We start from the raw sequence: 20,936 nt of genomic DNA on the forward strand, positions 1-20,936 counted from the left end.
GTTAAATGGAATGGAAGTGAGGCTGGCTGGTAGGTGGGTATGATGGATGGTGGATGGGGGGTTTGAAAGTCTGCTCTGGCTTGGCTTGGTTCTAATGGCGGTTTAATTGATTTGATTCCTGTCTTTTCTGGCGCGCGTGGAAGAATATACCTACCTACTTAGGTACTCGTACATGTCGACTGCGTGTCTCTCTCTCTCACACCCACTCACTCACTCACTCACTCACTCACAACAACAGCGTCGTAATACCGATCTCATCCATCCATCCATCCAGTCCAGTCCATTCCCTCCCCACCACCATCCCAACCGCATTACTCATGCCACATAACCCCTCCTACGCAATAAACGCGCCACTCCCCCCGACAACGCCGGCACTCCTCCCCGCATCCAAAAACAGCCCCTCACACTCCTCCACATCCGCCACAGCGACCATCTCCCTGCCGCCCACCTTCGCCAGCACGCTCGCCGGCGCAAGCAGCTGCAGCGCATAGCGCAAGCTGACTTTGACGCCGAGCTCACCGACCTTCTCCAGCGCTGGCTCGTCGATCTTGAGGCCCTCGGTGCGGGCGCGCGTGCGGATGATGCTGCGGATCTCGTCGGGCTGGTAGGGGTGCGTGGGCACGATGAGCAGGCGCGCGAGCAGGTCGGGGGGGAGCCCGTGAGGCGAGGCGGGCAGCGTCGTTTCGGCGCCGCGGATGGGGCAGAGCCCGCGGTTGGAGGCGAGGATCACGATGGGGGAGATGGTGGACTCGAGGGCGCGGTTGAGGTAGGTGAAGGATTCGAGGTCGAGCATGTGTACCTGTGTTGGTGGGGGGATGGTTAGCTGCTTGTTGCGTGGTGTGTGGGTGTGGGTGGGTGGACTTACCTCGTCGATGAACAGCACGCCCGGAACAAGCTCTGCCACGCCCTGGTCAATGTACTTGTTGACGACCTTGTTGATCTCCTGGCGCAGCTTCTCGGTGATTTCCGTCTTGCGCGGCTTCATCAGCTGGCCCATCATGCTCATAATGTCCTGGCCGCCCTGGGGCCTTGCATTCGCGACATCCAGATCATGCAGCGTGACGTCCTGGACGACCTCCTTCTTCTTGTGCACGTCGCCCTTGGGCACGGGCACGTACTCCTCGGCCTCGAGGTCGAACTCGGTGGCGTAGGCGTCGGAGCGGCCCACGCGCTTGACGGCGCCCGTGTTGGCTTCGATGTAGATGACGTCGCCCAGCCGCACGCGCTCCTTCTGGATGGCCTCGTAGATGGACGGGTCCAGCCGCAGCTTCTTGGTCCCCTTGGCCGACTTGAGCACGATGATCAGGTGCGCGATTGTGCGCCCGTAGCCCCCCAGCGGGTTCTCGGCCTCTTCGGGCGTCAGCTCGGTTACCTCGCCCTCGTAGACTTCCTTCGTTTCGCGGATACGGAGACCTGCGTCGCAAACACCGTCAGTTCGCTCGATCGAGTACCACAGCTTCGTGCCCACCAAGTCGTACCGATAGCTCTCCGGAAACACTCCATCAGGGCCTCCGTCTTCTTGACCTCAGCGGAGTAAATCTCGCTAGCCACAATCGGGCAAAACGGGACCTTGGTGCCCAGGTCGTGCGCGACAGCCATAGCGAGCGCCGTCTTTCCGGTGCCAGGCCCACCAGCCAGCAGCACAGCGCGGCCAGCCATTTTCTTGGCGCGGATGAGGTCGACGACGACGCCGCACGCCTCTCGTGCGGCCGTCTGGCCCACGAAGCCCGAGCTGTTCTTGTCGGCGATGCCGTCGCTGCGCAGCCCCAGGCCGCGGATGTGCGAGTGCGCGGCCGTGCGGTTCTCGCGCGTGTTGCTGCCCTTGACCTCGCTGATCTGGACGGGCGCCATTGTGGTGGCGGCGGCAAGCGGTTGTCTCGAGGGGGTTCGGCGGGGGAACAAGGCGTCGAGGGTCGAGGGGAGTGCGGAGATGGCGAGCGCGTTGTGGTGGTTGTCGCTCGCAGATGGTGTTGCACGGAGGAACTGAGGAACTCCAAAACGTCTGCGACGCGATGGCTGCCAAGACGAGCGGACAGTGTTCTTAGCGCTACGGTTGTACTCTTTTACTTCTATTCTAGTTAGGTACTTTGAACCATTGTCGTAAACGTCCCAAGGCGACTTGAATTGCTCGCCCTCGAGATCTTCGTTGGTCTGCTTTTGAAGCTCCGCGCACGGGCCTTTGCGATTCAATGTTTATACTACAATAACATAGCTGCTACATCCTATATCAACGCCAAAACACACTATCAGGCTCTAGTTACATATATTTACACATGCGCCCACCGAGCCTACACCCACACGCCCACCCCTCACCTCCGCAACCTCGCGGTCGAGGGTTTGTGTTTATGTCGTGTTTGGAGGAAGAGGGAGAGAGAGGATAGACTCCTCAATCAATCGTCCTCGCCGAGGTCAAGCACAATGGCCCTATACCGCACACCAAGAAACCGCGTTAAACCAATCCGAGCGAATACCACCGTCTTACACACACGTCTGCACGGCTTCCACGCCACACCACACCACCCTAGCAGAGAGGAACAAGACTTACAGTTTCGCCCCCCTGCTCACACTGAGCCCCTCCTCCTCTGCCTCCCCCTCCCCCGTCGCCCCCACCCCCTCCAAAGCCTCCCAAACCGCAACCCCCTTCTCCCAGTCCTCATCCAGCCAAACCTCAACCTCACCATCCTCCCTCAGTCTTCTCACCTCCCGCGGCCCCCCAACAGCACCCCAGCCCACATCCACCTCGCCGCGCAAAAACCTCGCCAACGGATCCAGCAACGCACCACGCGCGACCTGCTTCTCCCTCTCCGCCAGCCCGCCCCTAACGCCGTTCCCCAAGAACCACAGCGCCAAGTCCGTCGTATGCGTCGCGCCCCACCCGGGCGGAAACATGGCCCTCGCGCTCCGCGTGACAAAGTCGACGCGGTAGCGCAGCAGCACCGGCGCCTCGCCATCCCGCCACAGCTTGTCCGCGAACCCGCGCAGCAGCGCGTGGATCTGCACGTCGGCGTACACGCGGCCGAACGCGTCGCGCCAGTCCGTGGCGGGCGGCGGCAGCGCCCCGGTGGGCGAATAATGTCGTATCAGCGCGTCGCACGCCGCGGCCGGGTAGTCGACCTCCAGGCGCGCGGCCAGCGCGCCCAGCGTGTCCGTCGCGGGCGGGTACCATCGCCCGTACACAAAGTGCTCGTTTGCGCACTCCCCTGCCAGAATGCGGATGCCGCGGGCGCGCAGGCGCGCGCCGAACGCCCCGCTGTCGATGTCGGGGTACAGGGCGTGGGGGGCGAAGACGCCGTCGGCCACGGCGCGGAACTGGTGCATGGGGGTTGAGCGGGCGGCGGCGAGGAGGCGGGGCGCCGGGGTGCGGGCGAGGCGGGCGACTTTCTGGGCGCCGGGGAGGTCGGGCGGGATGTGCAGGCGGGCGAGCAGCGTGTCGAACTGCTCTTGGGCTTCTTGCAGCGATTTGGGGGCCACGCCGGGCCCGTTGGACCACATGATGACGCGCTTGATGATGGCTTTGGAGCGCGGCAGGTACGCGTCGTACGCCAGTTGCTTGAAGGCCGAGTGGCTGCCCGCCGAGTACCCGCCCACCGTGATGTTCCCCGCGTCGCCGCCAAAATAGCTGACCGTATTGCGCGTCCACTCGAGCGCAGCGCGCTGGTCCCAAAAGCCCAGGTTGCCGACGGGCTCGCCGGCCGACGCGGCCTTGAGCTCGCGACTGGCTAGGAACCCAAACACGTTGAGCCGGTACGCCGGGGCGACGATGACGGCGCGCACGGCCGTCTCGCTCAGCAGCGCTTCCGGATGGAGGTCGTTTGCGGAGCCGACCTGCAGGAACCCGCCGTGGATGAAGAAGAAGACGGGCCAGCCGCCCTTGGGCGCCGCGCCCATGGGCACCCACACGTTCAGCTGCAAGCAATCCTCATCGCCCAGCGCGTGCGCGTGCGCCGCCTCGTCGTCACCGTCCCGCGCCGCTGCTGCCGTGGGCGCCGGCCCAGGCACGCTCTGCGGACAGATGCCTGCGCCGCCCGCAAACCGCCCGGGTGCTGCGCGCGTCCCGTACTGGTAGCACGGCGGCAGCGGGCGCGGCATGCGCCAGCGCTGCGGGGGGAGCGCGTACGGCAGGCCGCCGAAGTAGCGGCAGAGGGGGCGGGAGGACGCAGCGTCGCGGATGGTGACGCCCTCGATGAAGCCGCGGTGGCCGAGGTCAAGGAGGTAGGGCTCCCGTGCTGGGGGCAAGGGTTGCTGCATTTTCGGTGTGGTGGCGGGTGCGGTTACCGTGAGTGCATGTGATGGGATGGTTTCTGAGCATATAGTTAGTGCTGTGCGTGCTGGCGATTGGGGATCTGGCAGCGCCGGTCTTGCTCCTACTTAGCTGGCTTGTACAATTGGCTTTCGTGATGTGGTGTATTTACATTGCGGAGAGGACGGGGATGTCGATGGAGGTGCTAGGTTGGGGGCGGGCCGGCTCGGTGCCGCACGCACCCGGTCGGTGGCAAGGATCGTCAGCTTGCTCCGATGTCCGTCGTTATGTTTTATTCGTTCTTAGAATATGCCTTCCCGTAGCTAGGTAGCCGGCTGTGGTGGTTGCGATGATGGAAGATGGTAATACATGTACGGAGTAGAAGAAGAGACCCAGCTAAGACATATAGAGTGTATATACTCCAAGACCTTTTCTATGCCTAGAACTCGGGCTAGGAGAGCTAGGTAAGGAGTACTCTACAGGGACTACTTAAACCGTCCCCTATCTCGCTATACGGCAGATCTCGGTTCGCAACGACGGACGTTGTATACTCAAACCTCCTACTAAACACCCCTACCCACCTCCCTACCAATCCCTCCACTCCACACGCACCCAAGCCAAAAGAAGTCCACAAACCAAAACTTAATAACACAAGCTACCAAAGCGACAACAATAACAACAACAGAGAAAAAGATAAAGATAAAATACAATGCAATGTTATTTTCTGTCCTTCTGCCCATCCAACCAACCAACCATCCGCCATGGAGCCAAAACAACGCGTAGTGTGGAGTAGTGCAGTGCAGTGCAGTGTGGTGTAGTGTGAGTAGCAAGCTCGCCGGCCCATAAGTTTTAGTTTTGTCTGGTTTTCTATCATACATGAATGAAGGCCGAGGGGTCGTGTGGCTGGCCGGTCTGCTGCTTCGGAAGCTTGAGAGCAAGAAAACGGAAGGAGCAATTAGAGAAAGGAAGAGGAGAGGCCTGCGGCTAGTTGTTGCTGGTAGGCCGTGGTTTTTGTGGGCAGTGTCGATGCGGGGGTCTCTGCTTTTGCTTTCTCCTGCTTGTCGAAATGTCGGAACTTGTTTTGTCTTGCTTTTTTGTACTTTTCTTTCCGTTGTTGTTGTCGTCGTCTTGCCCGCAGTATCAGCCAGCCATCCGTAGGCCAGGCCGTCCGAACCATACCACACCGCCCGCCTGCCCGCCCGTCCGTCCATTCGTCTATGCATCTACGCGTCCCGCTCGCTGTACCATCGCTCGCTCTCCACCGTCAGTTTCGTACAAATCAGAGAGCCCACCACCTCGAGCCCCAACACCGCCCCTGGCATCTCAGCACGCGTACACGAGCAATTGCAGCTTCAAAAGCCCCGCCCTTGCACCAGCAGCCAGCCAGCAACAGCAGCAACAACCTACGCATCCCTCCCCCACATCTCCCTCCTCCTGACCCTATCCTCCCTAGCCTCCCTCTTCCTCCTCCCCCACCTCTTCCTCGCCTCCTCCAGCTCCAGCGCCTTAGCAGCCCCCCGCTCAGGCGCCGGCGCCACCAATCCCACAAAGAACTGGCTGCAGTCGAACTTCTTAGCAAGCGCCTCTCGCGTCCACACAGCCGGGTCATCGCGCCTCAGCCGCCGTATCTCCTCGATATCCGCCTCGGTCAAATGGTACTTCTTGGTGTAGGGCGCGCGCACAGGCGGGGGCAGCGCAGCGCTGTTAGTGGGCGTGGCGCGCGAGGGCGGGAACGAGGCCGCCGACAGCGGCGTCCCCGTCGCCGTGATGGCCGAGTAGGCGTTGTGCGCGTGGCTGGCCCCGTCGCGTGCTCCCGTCAGCCGCGCCGTCATGGCCGCCAGCTCCCGGCGTCGGTCTCCCTTCGGTAGGAACTTCACGGGCGTGTGGGCCACGTTGGGCGCCGCCGACGGCGGGTTGTACACAATGTGGTCTTGGGTGCGTGATGCTGGGGGCGTAAAGGCCGGCGACCCGGGCAGCCGGTGCAGCTTCGTCATGCGGCGCGTCGTCGATTCGTGCCGGCATTGCGTGAGGCTCGGGCCTGCTGCCGCTTGGGTGGTTGGGATTGAGGTTGTTGTGGCCGCTGTCGTGACGGCGGTGCTGCCGCGGACGAGGATGCTGCTGCTGGACAGTTGCAGCGCCGAGGCGGACAGAGGCCGCAGCGGCCGCGTGAGGAGGGCGTTGCTCATTGTGGATGCGTGCGGCGTTGGGGCATTGGCCGGTTGGAGAGGTCTCAATGGGTCAAATTCGCTCGCCGGCGATGGCCGCTCTGAAAGTTTCGAGTTTCTGCGCGTCGGGGTGTCTGTCGCCGGACCGAGTCAGTTGATGGGCGATGTCGTGGCCGTAATGAAGGTGAGGGAGCGACGTGCGGCGGCCACGAAATCAACGACTGACGACAAAAAGCACGCGACAACCCGCTAGCGCATCCTCTGATCTGTGCGGGGACCTCATCGCATCCGCTGCGGGGACAACAAAAGTAAACACTGCTTTCTCCCGTCACCAGTCCAACGAATAAACATGCAAAAGTGACATTCGAAAGCTTCTTCGTAGTGAGGTCCATTTCGTCGCTTCTCCATGTGCTCGCCTCCATCTGACCCACTATCCAGAAACTCAGATACTACCATGTGCTGGGCCCGCAAACAAAAGCAACAACATAGTTTAGCGGGGTGAAAAGGTGACAGCCTTGTCGAACCCTGGGGCAGTAGCGAGGGCCTCGACGAGGACCTCTGCCTGCTCGCGGAGGGCCATAACTTCCTCCTTCAGTGCAGCTCTCTCAGCAAGAAGCTCGTCAATGAACTCCGCCACCCCCCCGACAAAATAACCCCGTTGAATCTTCTTGGCCTTGGCTGCCTTGACGCCGCTGTCAAAAGCCACGCGAGTGAGAGCCAGGGCGCTCTTTGTCGAGCCCGCGCAGTAATAACCAGTGTCGAACTTGCGAGCGCCCTCTGTGGCCTTGGCGCGGAGTACCATGACGAACGGGTCTTCGTCCTCTTCAGATAGAACCTTGACCTAAGTGGAGGTTAGCAGCATGTCTTCACCCGCTTGTGTTGTGGAAGTACCCACAAGAGCAAGGCTCTCCTTAGCCTCGGCGGGAAGGTCCTGCAAGCTGCCGTTCATGCTGTAGTTGTTGGCACCATTGGTCACCGGGAAGACCTTGCGGCGGCCGAGGGCGCCCAGCTTCTTCATGGCGGCGTCTGTGTAGCTCAAGAACTCATCGCTGTCCGTGCAGACATGCGGATGTGGGTATCGGATGACGGCGAGAGCCATGTCAGGCTTCTGCTCCTCAGCAGCAGGGGTAGTTGGAGGTGACATGGTCGGCACAGGTGAGGCGGAGTTGAGCTGCCATGCAGGCGGTTAGCTGGCTGATGGTTGACAAGACGGGATAGCACAGAACAAACTTACTTGGCGTCAAGGGAGGAGCGGACTCCGGGGTGAAAAGAAAGGGCTTGTTCGACGTCGAACGTCGCCCTGCGTGGGTTGACGAGGGGGGAATGGAGGTTGATAGGTAGAAGTGGAAGCGCGTGTTTTGAGCTTCACCTGCACGTCACGACGGATGACGTATCGAGAGCAAAAGGGCAGTCGCGCAGTCACCCAGGTGAGGCGGTCAAACGGTGAGTTGCGAGTTCCCGGTCTCGTTCCACGTCCGCATCACCTTTCAACAACGCTCATCAATTTCTCGGCGAACGGTTTCATGACATCCACAAAAGATGTCAATGACTCTGTCATTGCTTCCTTGGCTGTTAAGGTCACACTGCTCAGTTGTTTCTAAAGGGACCTTGTTCTTTTCCTGACACTGGTCCTTGTCTGTACCAGTCCGAGTCATGACAACGTCTTTTCTTTTTGTCACTTCAGCCAGCACACCCAGGCAACAGTCTAGGATAGCTGGCTTCCAAACCTTATGACTCTGGACTGTTTAGGATCCATCCTATGTCACGCGTCCTCTACTCAAAAATTTCCTCCGGTCGGCAAATTTCACATGCAGAAGATATTTGTCGCTTCAATATGGAGCATTGCGATGTTCTTCTAGAGGAAGCATGTTCATCTTCCTCTATCCGGCACAGAGGTCACTCCGAACGACACTTTTCAGGTTTTTGCTCTCAGTGTGAGCTTCTAAAAGCTTTCAGAGCTCAACTTCGAGAGTTAACATCCGCGAAAATTTTGGCTTCAGGCAGCACATCAAGTGTTAACTGTGATGATACTGAAGGAAGGCAGGCTCTCAACAGTAGGTACTTACATCCATAGGTGGGCTTTTATAATCAGCTGCGTAATGGCAATACACGATGAGAACAGACTGAAAAAAGTGTATTAACCTTGTAGTCATCGTTCCTAACACAAGAACACTTCCTACCAGCACGGCAATGACGAACCTGAGTGCTCGAGCCCTAATTGTCGACAGGAAACCTTGATCCTGGCCCGGAAAGTCTTAATCGCAAGCACCCAGGAACCAAGATCAGTCTCAAGGGCATCCGACAACCTCGATTTCTCAATGCCTGTTGGCACTTAGGCATTTGCCCCATATGGAAACTGCTGATGAATCCCCGAAAAGACTTCCAGCTCATACCAACGTCGATTTTGCACGGAAGACGTCTGCCGAGAGCAAGCTCACCGTCTTGTCAATACGGGACGGTACTCTGGTGATCATAAGGATATGGGATCATGTGGCAAATACATCTGCCAAGAGGGACTGTCAAAGTGCGGAAGACTGCTCTTTGCCCTCAAGCTACCACCACTGCTACTGTGGTACTAGTCAGTTCATGCTGGGCACATCAATGTGAAAACAATATTGCACGGGATCCAGGCCGCAGAGAAAATGCCGCGGTACCACATGTGTCAAATGCCGAATAAAAAAAGATTTGGCGAAGCTGGATATGGTGCTCCGGACGGCCAGGCTACTCTCCCAAAAGCGGCAATGGCCATAACCACGACTGTGAGACGGACTTAAGCTATCGGGTAGATGCAGCACACCAAAAGCACTCAATAATTTTGAAACAGGAGCAGAAGGGCGGCCAGGCCTCGCCACAGCCCCATTGACGTGGAAAATCACATCTTCTTGGCCACGGTAAATTGGCCTCGCAAGCTTTGTCGAATTCGTCACTGACCTTACCAGGGGGGCCAGCAAAATCTCCGCGGATCACCTCCCAACCTACCTCGTCCCGCCGCCGACCGCCACCCATGCCAACCTCCATCCAACCTCCATACAATCCAGATCTCAGATACGCATATCGACTGCCCCTGAAGCAGCGGCGGCGACGCCCAACGCCAATACGACCTGTCACCGCAATTACCCAACTAGGCACCGTCGAGCCGACGTTCGGCGCGACCGCATCACTCGCACTCACTCACTCTCACCATGTGCCCTCAGCATCTTCGCCGTTGTGTCGAGCATCCACCCCACATCCATGATCCATCCCGCGCCTGCCTATGGATCCCCCACCGCCCTCGCTCCCACCCGGCAGTAGCGCACCCGCTCCACGCGCCGCGGCCGTCAGCGCCTGCCACCAGCTCAGCACACCCCACACCCCCAAGGCTGCAGCCCGGCAGTCAGGCTCCAGCCCAGCCCTGACAAGTCGCCCAGCCGAGCCAGCCCAGCCCATGCCCATGCCCATGCCCACGACCCACTACCTACTCGCGACCCACGCACCGCACGCCCTGCCAATCCATGCGGCTGAGGCGCAGCGCCAACGGTCCAGCCCTGTCGTCTCTCTCGCCCTACACATGTACGTCCATACACTATCGGCATCTCCCCCTCGCCCATGCCATCACACCTGCCCCATCCAGCCAAGCGCGCCCGCCTCGCCTGCTCTGCCGGCTCCCTCCCTAGGTAGGTATACTAGGTCTGTGCTGCACGCATTGAGCTCGCGCAGCAAGGCGTGATGGAACGCTGCCGCGCGTGGATGGCTACGTGTAGGGACATGGCGCGCGCGTAACTCTGTACCGCGCATGTACCATCTACACAAATGTACACACACGCAGACATTAAAATGCACACAGGCAGCAGCAGCAGCGTGCGTAACGGCCGTAACGCGCGCTGCGCAACTAAATGGGCATAGAGGGCAAGAAAGAGCCGGACAAGGTAAGCAAGAGAGTGGAGCCCGCTAGGCACCTACTGTATGTACCTACCGCCCAGTTCGTCGTCGTCGTCGTCGTCGTCGTCGTCGTTGTTTATGTCCCCAACGCCAGCCAGCCAGTCCCACGCAGCCGCCCTACCTACATACCTGTAAGTTGTAACCTAGGTACCTAGGCATGTACCCACGCGCCGCCGCGCGGGCCGGGGCGTAAGCCGCAGCCGCAGCGGAGCGCTGTGCCCACTCCCTCCCCACACACTGCTCGGTACGTACATACGTACATAGTATCTAGGCGGTAGGCGGCTCGCTGCTAGGGCAAGGCAAGGCAAGGCAAGGCAGGACAAGGCAGGGCAAGGCAGCTGCCCTAGGTAGGTACCTACCTACCTCTCCATCCGAGGAGCGACGCCAGCCTACCATCTCCGCGCCCGCATATTACCGGCCAAGACGGCGGGTTGCGCGGCAGCGGGGCGGCGACGGCGGCGGCTGGGTGCCGCTGTCTGCCTAGAGAGCACCTACCTAGCAGTGGAGGGCGCGCGCCCGTAATCTGTAGGTAGGTACACATCCATGTACGGCCACACACACACACACGAGCGCGGCTGCTCCGCGGAAGCAAGCAGGTAAGTACCTACGTAAGTCCTGCCTACCGAGCCGGCAAGAGAGGTACTTGTTACCTAGGCAGGTATGAGGTACGAGGTATTGCCCAGTCGCGACCGGTGCCGAAAGCGTATATTGCTGTTCGCCGAGCGGAGGGGAGTGGATGGGCTCGTGGATGGAGGGAATGGAATGGATGGATGGGCATCCGGCATCCGCCTGGCATGGCCCATCATCGCTTTCGTGTGCCGAGGGCTTGGGTTGCCCGATGCGTGGATCGGCAGTCGCTGCACCCTGGTTGTGTGCGTTGTTCGGCTGCCGGGGGGGTGGGCGTGTCGGACGGGGGTGGTGGTGTTGTGGGTGTGTGTAGTGGAAAAGAGAGAGAGAGCGTGTGTAGACGGAGGCAGAGAGAGAGAGAGAGACAGATAGACAGACAGACAGTGGCACGGCGAAGGGAGGACCAATGTTGGTTCCAGGTCTTTTTTTTTGTGTATTAGGTTTTGGTACATCGAAGAGCAGCAACTCGCACGCTGTGCTGTGTGCACTGTGGTATAATGAACGCTCAGACGCCTAGCTAGCCGCAGAAAAAAGGTAAAAAAAACCTCCATCAATTTGAGGTTGAGAGGGAAACCCACAAACGACGCGACCAGTGGAGAACGTAAACAAACGAGCCCAGCACAGCAGCAAGTAACAACAAAAGGAAACAGCAAACCCTCAGCGCTCCATTTTGATCCCCCTTCTCACTTCACCGTGCAATATATCGACGAGCCGGCCCAGCGTCCGCGGGTCTCGCGCCGCCAAGGAGAGGCTGTCCCGCCTCACCACACGGCCATCGAGCACGACCTCGTCGCCGACGTCATCGTCTGTCTCCGCGTCTTCCGACGTCAACACCTCGATCGTCTTCTTGAGCTTCTCGTACGCCTGGCCCAGCTCCGCGTGCGACGCCTCGAGCTTGCCGTACTTCTCCGTCAGGCCCGCCAGCTGCATCTCCAGGTCCTTTGCGTGTTTTTCTTTGCGCTCGCGGAACGCCCGCTGCGCGGCGCGGTTCTGGGCCCGGCGGCGCTAATGCATTCATCGTCAGTCAAAAATGGCCTTTGGGTTTGGCTTGCATGCGCTGCCTTCTGCACCCGCGCGTGCTTTATTGGAGGAAAATTAAACTACTGTGGGGCTGGGCTTGGGCGTGTCGGCTGGGGAGCCGCGTGGTGTGGATATGTGCGGTCTGAGCGCGGCTGCTGGCCGAGAATGGCCTTGAGCCCGCCCGCTCCGCTACAGGGGACCGCGAGGGCCAAGAATAGAATGTGGTGAGATTGAGAAAGGGATCAACATACTCCGCTTGTTGTGTGTGTCCGTTCAGGTGCGCCGGCGGCCGTGGCGGCGGCGGCGTGATATTGTGGGTGCGAATGCGAGCGTGCGTGTTGGGCTTGTGGCTGCACCGGTACCGGTGCCGGGGCTTTTGCCTGCTCCGCAGTGATTCGCAGTGGGTAACCAGAGTTTTCGCTTTGCATCGAGTACATGAGCTCGCTGGAGGGTGCCTTAGGGCTGCAGTACGGGCTTTGGTCGTCTGCTGATCCGAAATCACTGGGAGTTACTGGCAGTTGGTACGACATGTTCGCTTCGCCGCTGACAAGGCCAAAGTGCGTGGAAGCGAGGTTCTGGTGGTACAGAGCGGCATGCTGTGATGGTGCAGGTGTACCGTCAAATGTGGTCGAGGTCTGCGCTTCGTTAGTGCCGTCATGGATAATCGGGACGTGGATATTCGAACGGGCAGAAGGCTGAAAGGCAAGTTGAGAAGTGAATGGAAGGCTAGAATGCTTACAGGTGAGGCACTGAGGCTGGGTATGCTAGCAAGGTCCGGAGTGCTGAAGTCGTAGAAGACGGTAGGGTTATATGTGTACGCATCGTTCGTGCGCGGCGGGACCCAGTACTCAAACTGCTGGGACTCCATGGTATTGTATTCGGCCTCGCTGATGGCGGCGATGGTGCGGGCAAGCCGTCGAGGTCGTGGGTTAATAAGCTCGTAGGGCTGATGACAGGATTGAGTGATGCGCGCACTGCAGATCCAGTTGAGTGGAAGCTCCTTGTCGGATATGGAAAGGCCAAACACTATATGAAGGTTGGAGGAAGGACTCGCAGTGATGAGAGCAGCAGGTCGGGACGGGCTGAGGAAGGCTTAAATGAGGCCTTGTGCTTGTAAGGATCCCCTCGCGCGTAGTCTCTTCGAGCATTATGCAGCTCGTAGGGCGGTGTCAGGGATGGTCACCCACCGACGTGCCATTCGCACGAGTGCCAGGGTCGAAGTAGCGATACAACAGTGCCTCTCCCGCCGTGGGCTAACGCGGTGGAGATAGTGCGGGATAAGCACCAGAGCCAGGCAACTGGGGTCCCGAACTCCGCACTAATTCCGGACGACATTGTTCCTTCGAGTGGCGCGAGAGAACCCGCGGCGGGGCGTGTGAGTCGCACCGAGCCGAGCGTGCTGGGCTTGATTGGCCTCGAAGGGCCACACGGCTGCGGGCCGCTCATCGAGACGTGGAGGTGGATTTCGGCTCGAGTCGACAGGTTAAGGCCGTGCGGTCAGCCTTGCAGCGATCAGCATCGCGAGAGCAGCCGGATATGGTGCGTGCTGGTGCCAGGTGCGCCGGCGCCATGCTCTCTCAGGCCTTGGGTGCATGAGGGTCCTTAGTCACTGCAAAACGCCATTACTAACAGCCATGTGCCTGACGTAGGGCAGTCCTCGGGAGGCATCCCTGCATGCCCTCGCTGAGAGCACGAGCTTGCGCTGGTAGGGCTGAAGGTAAGATATTGTCGCCGATGCAACCTGTCCGACCGACCGCAGGAGGACGCTTCGTCGACTGCCCTAAGGCTGACCCTCCGTCCAATATGGTGCGCCCAGAGCCGCAAAGGCATAGCGGGGGCTCTCAGCCGTCATGTTACAAGGTTGAGGCGCATCGAGCGACTGGTGGTGAGCAACTACCCGATAGCGAAGTAGGTTGGTCTCTGAGTGTCCGAGACGGGAAAGGTGGCGCCAAACGCGATCAGCACCGGTTGAGGGGGCGAGATATGACCCATGTACCGACGCGCACCTGCTATGCCACTGAGTTAAAGTACCTATACGAGCGCACAATTGGCGGTGGGATCACATGCCTCGATTGAGCCCGGAAAGCTACCCTGCCATTGCCGACAGAAAGCAGTCATGTGGTAACGCGAGAGGTCGTTCTGCATGCGCCGGCCTAAGCGATGCTGGTCAGCTCCCTGCGAGGCGTCTATCACCGTCGTACCAGCAAAAACTCCTCCTTCACGGCAAGCCTGCAGCATAGACTATACGCAGCTAGCCGGCCCATACCCGGCATGAAGAAAACGCCTTTGGCCGCGCGAAGCTCTGCAAAAAAAGCCGTTGAGCTCCAGCCCCTCCTCGTCGAGATGCACCCACGCCGGCTTCGGGCTGACACTTCGGACTTTACCTAGCGAGCAGCGCCCGAGTAACACCATATGCCAGTGGCTAGAAAGACGCGATCCATGGGCCGATATGTTGCCTATCGAACTACCTGCTTCGCAAGGCTGAACTGGTGGTCAGACGTTCGCATTGGTTCGTGGGGGGGTCTGCTGCCATTGGTTAGCCCTACGACACCGACCAAGAAACGCCAGCAGCTTGCATGTCTCAGGATGACGCCTATTTGGGCCAGGGAGAGGTGAGCGCTTTCCCCACTCTGACTGGCCTCTACTCCGTCATGATTCATCGTGAGTACTCCCTGCTCCTGTCGCATTCTGCAAGTAGATAGGCAAGCAGCAATGTGTTGTCTCCGCCTGGAGACACTATACCGCCTTGAGTCTCCAGGCTCCCAAAGAGTCCGACTACTCCAGACGAAAGCGCATCATGCACCCCCCACGCACAGCAATAAGATTTCGGCGGTCACGGTGTAGGAGTAAGCGGGGTACTGAGGCTGTTGGAAGGTAGGACGTGGATAGATCCTTGCACATTGCATATGCATCTGAAGTTCTGGGTGCTGATTCTTGATAGCCTGGCTAAAAGTCCGTTATTAATACAGACCCTGGACAAGGTTAGAGACCTTGTCATAGAGTTCGCCCTGCTCGGCCCGCGTTGCCCGCTTTGTGATGACAGGCACCTGATCCTCTCCGACCTTGTATTCTTTCAGGGTCGTCGCCAACCCTAGATTCTTGACCAATTCCAGTATTGAGTCTCCCACTTTGGTGGCATCGACCTTGTCGTTCCCAGTCCTGGTTTGCCCTATAAAGGGCGCCATCCTGGCGATCTGCGCGGCACTCTCGGGCTCCTGAGCTTTAAGCTTCACGACATGCCCGAGAGTCAGGCAAGAGGTAATCCCATGCGGGATGGAGTAAGGGGACCCTAGCGCGTACCCAAGCGTATGGCTCAGGCCTAGCCCCCCCTTAACGTTCGTGCCAAGAAGGCCCAGTGACGCAAAGGACGCAAGTTGAAGCTGTGTGATGGTGTCCTCATCCTTCGGGTCGTTATTGTACTTTGGTAGGTAGGTGAACAACCCAGATGCGGCTGACAGACACATCTGTCTTGCGGGGACCTCCGTAGCTGTGGGGTGGTACATAAGCTCCATTGCATGGTCCAATGCTCGAAGACCAGTAGACAACCACAACTTCGGTGGCGTTTCAAGAGCGAACTTGGAGTCGTATATGATGACGTGAGGTGCCAGCTCGGGGTTAGCTACACCCGTCTTTAAGCCATCTTCCTGTGTGTAACCTGCACCGAAGGTGCACTCGGCTGCACTTAAAGTGGTTGGTATAGAAATGTGGTAAAGATACTTCCCCGACTTTTCGTTAAGACGGTAAGAGATGGCCTTGGCAGAGTCGATAGGGCTACCGCCCCCCACGGAAATGACCGTATCAATGTTCGAGTCTTTGGCCACGGCATCGGTAGCTTGGTCCAGCTGTGCGACAGGGGCATGCTGCTTGATGTTGGAGAAGGTTCCGGCATGGTGGTCTTTCCCAAGCAAGTCTTCGATTTGCTTGATAAGAGGGGTTTTCGTTGCCAGAGAGGATCCCGTGATGATGAACGCTTTGGATGTCTTCTTGGGCAGGGACTCAAGAAGATGCTGCTGAACAGAGTTTGGCCCATACCAGAGTTTCTCCAGGTGGATGGGCTTCCACAGGCCGCTCAGCGGGTTTGTCGTTGCCTCAGTCATTGTGTGTTTGAGCCGCTTTCCTAATGTGTTATCCCTGTTTTGGAGTCAGCAGCCAGTCTGACAACCTATGCTGCCCAGATCCCAGTGAGAGCGATAGGGGAGTTTGAGACTGTGCTTCGTGAGCCTCGGCATCATCCGGCGGAATTTTTCCGCGATGCAATGCGACGCAATTGAATCCCGCATAGTTGAGCGAAACACTAACCTGGATGTATGGAAGAGTGTTGCGAAAGACGTCGGGGCGTGGCAGAAGATGGGGGTGTTGCTCCTTTGACATGCGCTCCGCGATGACGCAATGACACTGAAGTAACGGGCGTTCCGCAGGACGAGTTTACACGGGTGTCGTGCCATTGGCTCTCGTCCCCTAAAATAAACCAAACCAGGCTATTTCTAATCAGAGAGAGCTCAGTTTCCGCGTTATCCGTATGGTGTTGTTGGGCTGACGGTGCGAGGGATCTGTCGAGCACGCCTTGCCCCGCCCCAATTTCGACTTCACAGAGGAGCCCAAGATTCTCGAGTCAATTCAAGGACCACCACAAGCCATAGGGGAGGGCTTTTACACTCCGCGGTGAGCTTCGAGGGCCTTTTTGTAGGTGCCCGGAAACGGGATCAAACGCCGGATTTTCCCCGCGGCTGTTGCAGCGCGGGCAGTACCTAACTTGGATATGTAGACTATCAAGCGCACTTCGAGTCGAGCTCTCGTGCCATAATGCTGCAAGTCTAGACCAAGGACACAGGGAATAGCAACTATCGAGCTAGAGCGTGCTGAGCAGTAGTAAGACATGTCTCTGGCCGCACGGCCATGCAAAGACGAGAACTGCCGAGGGTCAAGTGCCGAAGCTATGAGCCCTTCACGACTGCCCAACTTCCGTTATGACTTGCTTCAGATTTGCAAGATCATGCGCAAACCTTCCTAAGAAAAGTCCGTCGACGCCATCTACAAGCTTTGCAAAGGTTCCTGGCCCAGCGCTCCCACCGTAGAGGATCCTGGTTGTACCTCTTCTCTTCGCGGTCATATTTCTCAGCTCCCTTGTCACTGCAACCACATGGTCTGCGTTTGCCGGTTCCTTTGCTCCAATCGCCCAAACGGGCTCGTACGCCAGTATGACCTCAGAATCGTCCGGGACTGCGGCCAGTACCGACGTGACCTGCGGGCGGCATTCCTCGATCGCCATTCCAACGGCCGCCGAAGCGATGGAGCCATGATTTCTCTCGCCGATGCACACTAGCGGTATGAGGCCGTTATTCACGGCAGCTGCTGCCTTCAGGGCGACCTGGTGGTTCGTCTCGCCAAAAAGTCTCCTGCGCTCAGCATGGCCTATTTCGACAATCTTGGCGCCGGCTTGCTGAAGGACCAGCGGGGAGACCTCGCCCGTGTACGGCCCGGCATCCTCCCAGAAGGCATCCTGCGCGCCTAGGATGACCGAGGTGTCTTGCAGGGCCCTGCGAGCCTCGAGGATGGTAACAAAGTCGGGGATGACGAATAGGTCGACGTCGGCACCCTCAGCGTGTGCAGCGAGATCGGCGACTCCCTTGATGTAGGCGAGAGTTTCGGGTAGGTCGAAATACATCTTCATGCTGGTGCCGACGATGCGGCGCGGGCGCGCTGGAGCTGACATGGTGGGGTTAGTTGGTTGTGCGAGAAGAGGTCGTCAGCCGGCGACAAAAGGGAGGCAGCAGCTTGCGAGCCCCGCAGAAGATCTAGGAAAGCTGCATCAGGCAAGCCGAGGCAAAGACAGGGTGTCGCAGCGAGATTGGAGCAGCATCGCCAGACACGCCCTCACGCCAGCGACGAATACTGGGGGAGCTGGGGAGCGACAGCGGAGAAGTCCGAGCGCTGGCCTTGGCTGGAATGGCCGTAGCGGGGAATTTTATGGCCCCGCGACCTTGGACTTCCATGACCTTCATCCTCCACTCTGCCCTTTGCTCCTGCGCTCCTCTCCTCTCTTCCATCATCTCTACCTCCCGGTACATGCAGCGTCAGCTGGCAGATCGTTGGGCCCGCGCCAGATATTTTGGTTAATAGGCAATTGGGGCGACCTTGCTGCTCCTCCCGGTACCGGCGCCAACTCCAGTAAGTCGCCGTATCTTTTCACTCGTCAGCCGAGCCGCATCGCAACGTCGCTGACTCTCCCTGTTGAAGTCGCTTTCGCATTCACCTTTGCTTTTCGCTGTCGCCGTCGTTGCCGCTTTCGCATTTGCCTTCACATTCGCCTTCGCCTTCGCAATGCACATCTCGCAGAAGCTGGCCGAGGGCCAGAAGAATGGCAAGCCATCCTTCTCATTTGAGTTCTTTCCGCCCAAGACCGCCCAGGGCGTTCAGAACCTCTACGACCGTATGGACCGCATGCATGGCCTGGGTCCGACCTTCATCGACATCACATGGGGCGCCGGTGGTCGCAATTCGCACCTGACTTGTGAGATGGTCAAGGTTGCTCAGTCAGTGTACGGCTTGGAGACCTGCATGCACCTGACCTGTACCGACATGGAAAAGTCCAAGCTTGACGATGCCTTGAAGCAGGCCTACCATGCCGGTTGCAAGAACATCCTCGCGCTGAGAGGTGATCCACCCAGGGAGAAGGAGAAATGGGAAGCGACTGCCGGTGGCTTCCGGTACGCCAAGGATCTTGTCAAATACATCCGGGATACGTACGGCGACCACTTTGACATTGGTGTCGCGGGTTACTCCGAAGGCTGCGATGACCAGGATGACCCGGAGCTCCTGCTTGAGCACTTGAAGGAGAAAGTCGACGCCGGCGGTACTTTTATCGTCACACAAATGTTTTACGACGTTGACATTTTCCTGGACTGGGTTAAGAAGGTGCGCGCCAAGGGTATCACCGTGCCTATTATTCCCGGCATCATGCCCATCCAGACCTACGCTGCATTTATGAGACGCGCAAACTGGACCAAGTGCAACATCCCTCAGGACTGGTTAGATGCTCTGGAGCCTGTCAAGAATGACGACGCCGTCGTTCGTGAAGTTGGCAAGGGCTTGGTCGCCACGATGTGCCGTCGGCTCATGGACGCCGGGATCATCCACTTGCACTTCTACACTATGAACCTGGCTCAATCTACGCGCATGGTTCTGGAGGAGTTGGACCTTACTCCTGATGTTGAGAGCCCTATTGAGAAGCCGTTGCCATGGAGGCAGTCTCTTACGCCCGGTCGTCGCGAGGAGAATGTGCGTCCGATCTTCTGGAGGAACCGCAACCGATCTTACGTCGTGCGGACTCAGGACTGGGATGAGTTTCCCAACGGCCGTTGGGGTGACTCGAGATCCCCGGCCTTTGGTGAGCTGGATGCTTATGGCATCGGGTTGAAGGGAACCAACGACCAGAACATCAAGACATGGGGCAAACCAAAGTCGGTCAAGGACGTCGCAAACCTCTTCGTTGCGTACGTGGAAGGCAAGCTCGAGAGTCTCCCGTGGAGCGAACAACCAATTACCAGCGAGGCCGATGATCTCAAGCCGGATCTGGTCAATCTCAACCAGCGCGGCCTTTTGACCATCAACTCCCAACCTGCTGTTGACGGTGCCAAGTCATCGCACCCCATCTACGGATGGGGACCGCGCAACGGTTATGTCTACCAGAAGGCATACCTTGAGGTTCTTGTTAACCCGGAGCTAATCGCGGAGCTCATCACGCGGATTGAGCGTGATCCCGAGCTGACCTACTATGCCGTGAACAAATCCGGAGACCTGAAGACCAACGCTCCCGGCGAAGGTCCGAACGCCGTTACCTGGGGCGTCTTCCCGGGCAAGGAGATTGTGCAACCGACGATTGTCGAGACGATCAGCTTCCTCGCATGGAAGGACGAGTTTTACCGCCTCGGCCAAGATTGGGCGCAGTGCTACACGTCTTCCAGCCCCTCTCGCTACCTGATTGAGGACTTGATGGACACGTGGTACTTGGTCAACATCGTGCACAACGACTTCCACGACTCCAAGGGCATCTTCGAGCTGTTCGACGGGCTCGAGGTTCCCGACGTCGAGAAGCAGCCCCACGGAGCCGAGGAAGTGCAAGTGAATGGTGGTGGCCCGGTGAACGGCGTTTCCAAGCCGCTGGCCAACGGTGCTACCAATGGCGCCAATGGCGCCAACGGCGCTACCAACGGCGAAGCTAGGGTTCCCGACACGATAGTCAACCTAGAAAGCACGTCGGCGATCCAGAAGGGTGCAGAGAGCACCGCGGAGCCCAAGCACGAGACCGAGGCCGGCTGGGCCAAGAAGGAGTAGAGCCAGCCATGTTGCCAACGACGATATCTATTATCTCCCTTTCCAGGTCGAGATACCCCATTTCAACATTGCATTCAGCGTCGGAGTTCCAGGAGTTTTCAACAAAGAGAGAGAGTCTACACCAAATACTAGGCAAGCGGCGTCGGGCACACGGAAGCTAAAGGAAGGAGAAAAAAAAAAAACGCTTTAACAGCATTTTTATTCGCATTCAACATACCCGACAACACAAAAAGACGCATGCATGGACAAGCCAGGTGTGTGCGTGTGTGCTTGTGTGTGAAAGAGAAAAGGCAAACTACTCCAACATTGTTTGCTTTCCTTTTTCTTTTTACCAACGGGGGGAGTTTGCTTACAGGGGGAAAAGGAAAGGGAAAGGGAATGGAAAAGGGAAAATTTAACACAAAGGACGGACAGGAGGCGCCAGCGTCGTATTTTCAACATCCGGACGAAAGGAAAGGTTTCACGAGCTATGAGGCGATGACGGCTGTTGTATACAGAAAACACATAAAACAAAAATGAGAAGGGAAGGAGGTGGAAATGTTTATTTACACACACTTCGCTTTTTTTTTTTTTTTTTTTTTTTTTTTTTTTTTTTTTGTGATTTTCTGGGTGTTGGTTTCGTTGTTCCTTTT

General features: G+C 58.2%; 11 protein-coding genes across 11 annotated transcripts; 2 read left to right on the forward strand and 9 right to left on the reverse strand.

The window, feature by feature from the left end:
- On the reverse strand, nucleotides 1-2,171 carry K452DRAFT_321039 (uncharacterized protein). Its single transcript, XM_033544368.1, has 3 exons — nucleotides 1,479-2,171; nucleotides 866-1,413; nucleotides 1-799 (listed from the first exon to the last, which is right to left on the reverse strand). Exons 1-3 carry the CDS (start codon nucleotides 1,849-1,851, stop codon nucleotides 335-337), a joined length of 1,386 nt encoding a protein of 461 aa, XP_033394174.1. The 5' UTR covers nucleotides 1,852-2,171; the 3' UTR covers nucleotides 1-334.
- A 39-nt stretch (nucleotides 2,172-2,210) lies between these two features.
- Nucleotides 2,211-4,405, reverse strand: K452DRAFT_276868 (uncharacterized protein). Its single transcript, XM_033539302.1, has 3 exons — nucleotides 4,369-4,405; nucleotides 4,000-4,301; nucleotides 2,211-3,948 (listed from the first exon to the last, which is right to left on the reverse strand). The coding sequence occupies exons 2-3, from the start codon at nucleotides 4,246-4,248 to the stop codon at nucleotides 2,542-2,544; spliced, it is 1,656 nt and encodes a 551-aa protein (XP_033394175.1). The 5' UTR covers nucleotides 4,249-4,301; nucleotides 4,369-4,405; the 3' UTR covers nucleotides 2,211-2,541.
- Nucleotides 4,406-4,559: 154 nt separating this feature from the next.
- On the reverse strand, nucleotides 4,560-5,553 carry K452DRAFT_87032 (uncharacterized protein). The gene has a single exon (XM_033547252.1). The coding sequence runs from the start codon at nucleotides 5,461-5,463 to the stop codon at nucleotides 4,804-4,806; it is 660 nt and encodes a 219-aa protein (XP_033394176.1). The 5' UTR covers nucleotides 5,464-5,553; the 3' UTR covers nucleotides 4,560-4,803.
- Nucleotides 5,554-5,649: 96 nt separating this feature from the next.
- On the reverse strand, nucleotides 5,650-6,267 carry K452DRAFT_216082 (uncharacterized protein; the record flags this gene model as incomplete). The annotated part of the gene is made up of 1 exon (XM_033536250.1): nucleotides 5,650-6,267. A coding segment is annotated over one exon (618 nt), but the record flags the coding sequence as incomplete, so codon positions are not given.
- Nucleotides 6,268-6,895: 628 nt separating this feature from the next.
- K452DRAFT_338515 (uncharacterized protein) lies at nucleotides 6,896-7,917 on the reverse strand (the record flags this gene model as incomplete). Its single annotated transcript, XM_033545285.1, has 2 exons — nucleotides 7,301-7,917; nucleotides 6,896-7,246 (listed from the first exon to the last, which is right to left on the reverse strand). The coding sequence occupies exons 1-2, from the start codon at nucleotides 7,547-7,549 to the stop codon at nucleotides 6,896-6,898; spliced, it is 600 nt and encodes a 199-aa protein (XP_033394178.1). The 5' UTR covers nucleotides 7,550-7,917.
- Nucleotides 7,918-10,725: 2,808 nt separating this feature from the next.
- On the reverse strand, nucleotides 10,726-11,729 carry K452DRAFT_87049 (uncharacterized protein). Its single transcript, XM_033547253.1, has one exon. The coding sequence runs from the start codon at nucleotides 11,499-11,501 to the stop codon at nucleotides 10,974-10,976; it is 528 nt and encodes a 175-aa protein (XP_033394179.1). The 5' UTR covers nucleotides 11,502-11,729; the 3' UTR covers nucleotides 10,726-10,973.
- On the reverse strand, nucleotides 11,478-13,136 carry K452DRAFT_361151 (uncharacterized protein). Its single transcript, XM_033546399.1, has 3 exons — nucleotides 12,710-13,136; nucleotides 12,222-12,605; nucleotides 11,478-11,955 (listed from the first exon to the last, which is right to left on the reverse strand). Exons 1-3 carry the CDS (start codon nucleotides 12,836-12,838, stop codon nucleotides 11,608-11,610), a joined length of 861 nt encoding a protein of 286 aa, XP_033394180.1. The 5' UTR covers nucleotides 12,839-13,136; the 3' UTR covers nucleotides 11,478-11,607.
- A 1,754-nt stretch (nucleotides 13,137-14,890) lies between these two features.
- On the reverse strand, nucleotides 14,891-16,542 carry K452DRAFT_290608 (uncharacterized protein). The gene is made up of 2 exons (XM_033541030.1): nucleotides 16,270-16,542; nucleotides 14,891-16,101 (listed from the first exon to the last, which is right to left on the reverse strand). Exon 2 carries the CDS (start codon nucleotides 16,065-16,067, stop codon nucleotides 14,931-14,933), a length of 1,137 nt encoding a protein of 378 aa, XP_033394181.1. The 5' UTR covers nucleotides 16,068-16,101; nucleotides 16,270-16,542; the 3' UTR covers nucleotides 14,891-14,930.
- Nucleotides 16,543-16,915: 373 nt separating this feature from the next.
- Nucleotides 16,916-17,683, reverse strand: K452DRAFT_311410 (uncharacterized protein; the record flags this gene model as incomplete). Its single annotated transcript, XM_033543422.1, has 1 exon — nucleotides 16,916-17,683. One exon carries the CDS (start codon nucleotides 17,681-17,683, stop codon nucleotides 16,916-16,918), a length of 768 nt encoding a protein of 255 aa, XP_033394182.1.
- Nucleotides 17,684-18,130: 447 nt separating this feature from the next.
- K452DRAFT_87077 (uncharacterized protein) lies at nucleotides 18,131-20,423 on the forward strand. Its single transcript, XM_033547255.1, has 2 exons — nucleotides 18,131-18,138; nucleotides 18,208-20,423. Exon 2 carries the CDS (start codon nucleotides 18,292-18,294, stop codon nucleotides 20,302-20,304), a length of 2,013 nt encoding a protein of 670 aa, XP_033394183.1. The 5' UTR covers nucleotides 18,131-18,138; nucleotides 18,208-18,291; the 3' UTR covers nucleotides 20,305-20,423.
- On the forward strand, nucleotides 20,423-20,895 carry K452DRAFT_87064 (uncharacterized protein). The gene has a single exon (XM_033547254.1). It carries the CDS (start codon nucleotides 20,542-20,544, stop codon nucleotides 20,821-20,823), a length of 282 nt encoding a protein of 93 aa, XP_033394184.1. The 5' UTR covers nucleotides 20,423-20,541; the 3' UTR covers nucleotides 20,824-20,895.
- Nucleotides 20,896-20,936: the final 41 nt, after the last annotated feature.

The sequence above is a fragment of the Aplosporella prunicola genome, assembly GCF_010093885.1.
Source record: "Aplosporella prunicola CBS 121167 unplaced genomic scaffold K452scaffold_23, whole genome shotgun sequence".
Classification (NCBI taxonomy): Eukaryota; Fungi; Ascomycota; class Dothideomycetes; order Botryosphaeriales; family Aplosporellaceae; genus Aplosporella; species Aplosporella prunicola.

What these genes read in the sequence shown, in the direction of transcription:
- K452DRAFT_276868 (XM_033539302.1), bottom strand. Translation starts at nt 4,248, where the DNA reads ATGCAGCAACCCTTGCCCCCAGCACGGGAGCCCTACCTCCTTGACCTC. An exon ending in CAGGCATCTGTCCGCAGAGC is followed by an intron (nt 3,949 to 3,999) that starts GTGCCTGGGCCG and finishes GGTGACGACGAG; the next exon opens with GCGGCGCACGCGCACGCGCT.
- K452DRAFT_87064 (XM_033547254.1), top strand. Translation starts at nt 20,542, where the DNA reads ATGCATGGACAAGCCAGGTGTGTGCGTGTGTGCTTGTGTGTGAAAGAG.
- K452DRAFT_290608 (XM_033541030.1), bottom strand. Translation starts at nt 16,067, where the DNA reads ATGACTGAGGCAACGACAAACCCGCTGAGCGGCCTGTGGAAGCCCATC.
- K452DRAFT_87049 (XM_033547253.1), bottom strand. Translation starts at nt 11,501, where the DNA reads ATGGAGGTTTTTTTTACCTTTTTTCTGCGGCTAGCTAGGCGTCTGAGC.
- K452DRAFT_361151 (XM_033546399.1), bottom strand. Translation starts at nt 12,838, where the DNA reads ATGGAGTCCCAGCAGTTTGAGTACTGGGTCCCGCCGCGCACGAACGAT. An exon ending in CCAGCCTCAGTGCCTCACCT is followed by an intron (nt 12,606 to 12,709) that starts GTAAGCATTCTA and finishes AACGAAGCGCAG; the next exon opens with ACCTCGACCACATTTGACGG. An exon ending in GGACACACACAACAAGCGGA is followed by an intron (nt 11,956 to 12,221) that starts GTATGTTGATCC and finishes TGAATGCATTAG; the next exon opens with CGCCGCCGGGCCCAGAACCG.
- K452DRAFT_321039 (XM_033544368.1), bottom strand. Translation starts at nt 1,851, where the DNA reads ATGGCGCCCGTCCAGATCAGCGAGGTCAAGGGCAGCAACACGCGCGAG. An exon ending in GTGTTTCCGGAGAGCTATCG is followed by an intron (nt 1,414 to 1,478) that starts GTACGACTTGGT and finishes TTTGCGACGCAG; the next exon opens with GTCTCCGTATCCGCGAAACG. An exon ending in GCGTGCTGTTCATCGACGAG is followed by an intron (nt 800 to 865) that starts GTAAGTCCACCC and finishes CCACCAACACAG; the next exon opens with GTACACATGCTCGACCTCGA.
- K452DRAFT_87077 (XM_033547255.1), top strand. Translation starts at nt 18,292, where the DNA reads ATGCACATCTCGCAGAAGCTGGCCGAGGGCCAGAAGAATGGCAAGCCA.
- K452DRAFT_87032 (XM_033547252.1), bottom strand. Translation starts at nt 5,463, where the DNA reads ATGCATAGACGAATGGACGGACGGGCGGGCAGGCGGGCGGTGTGGTAT.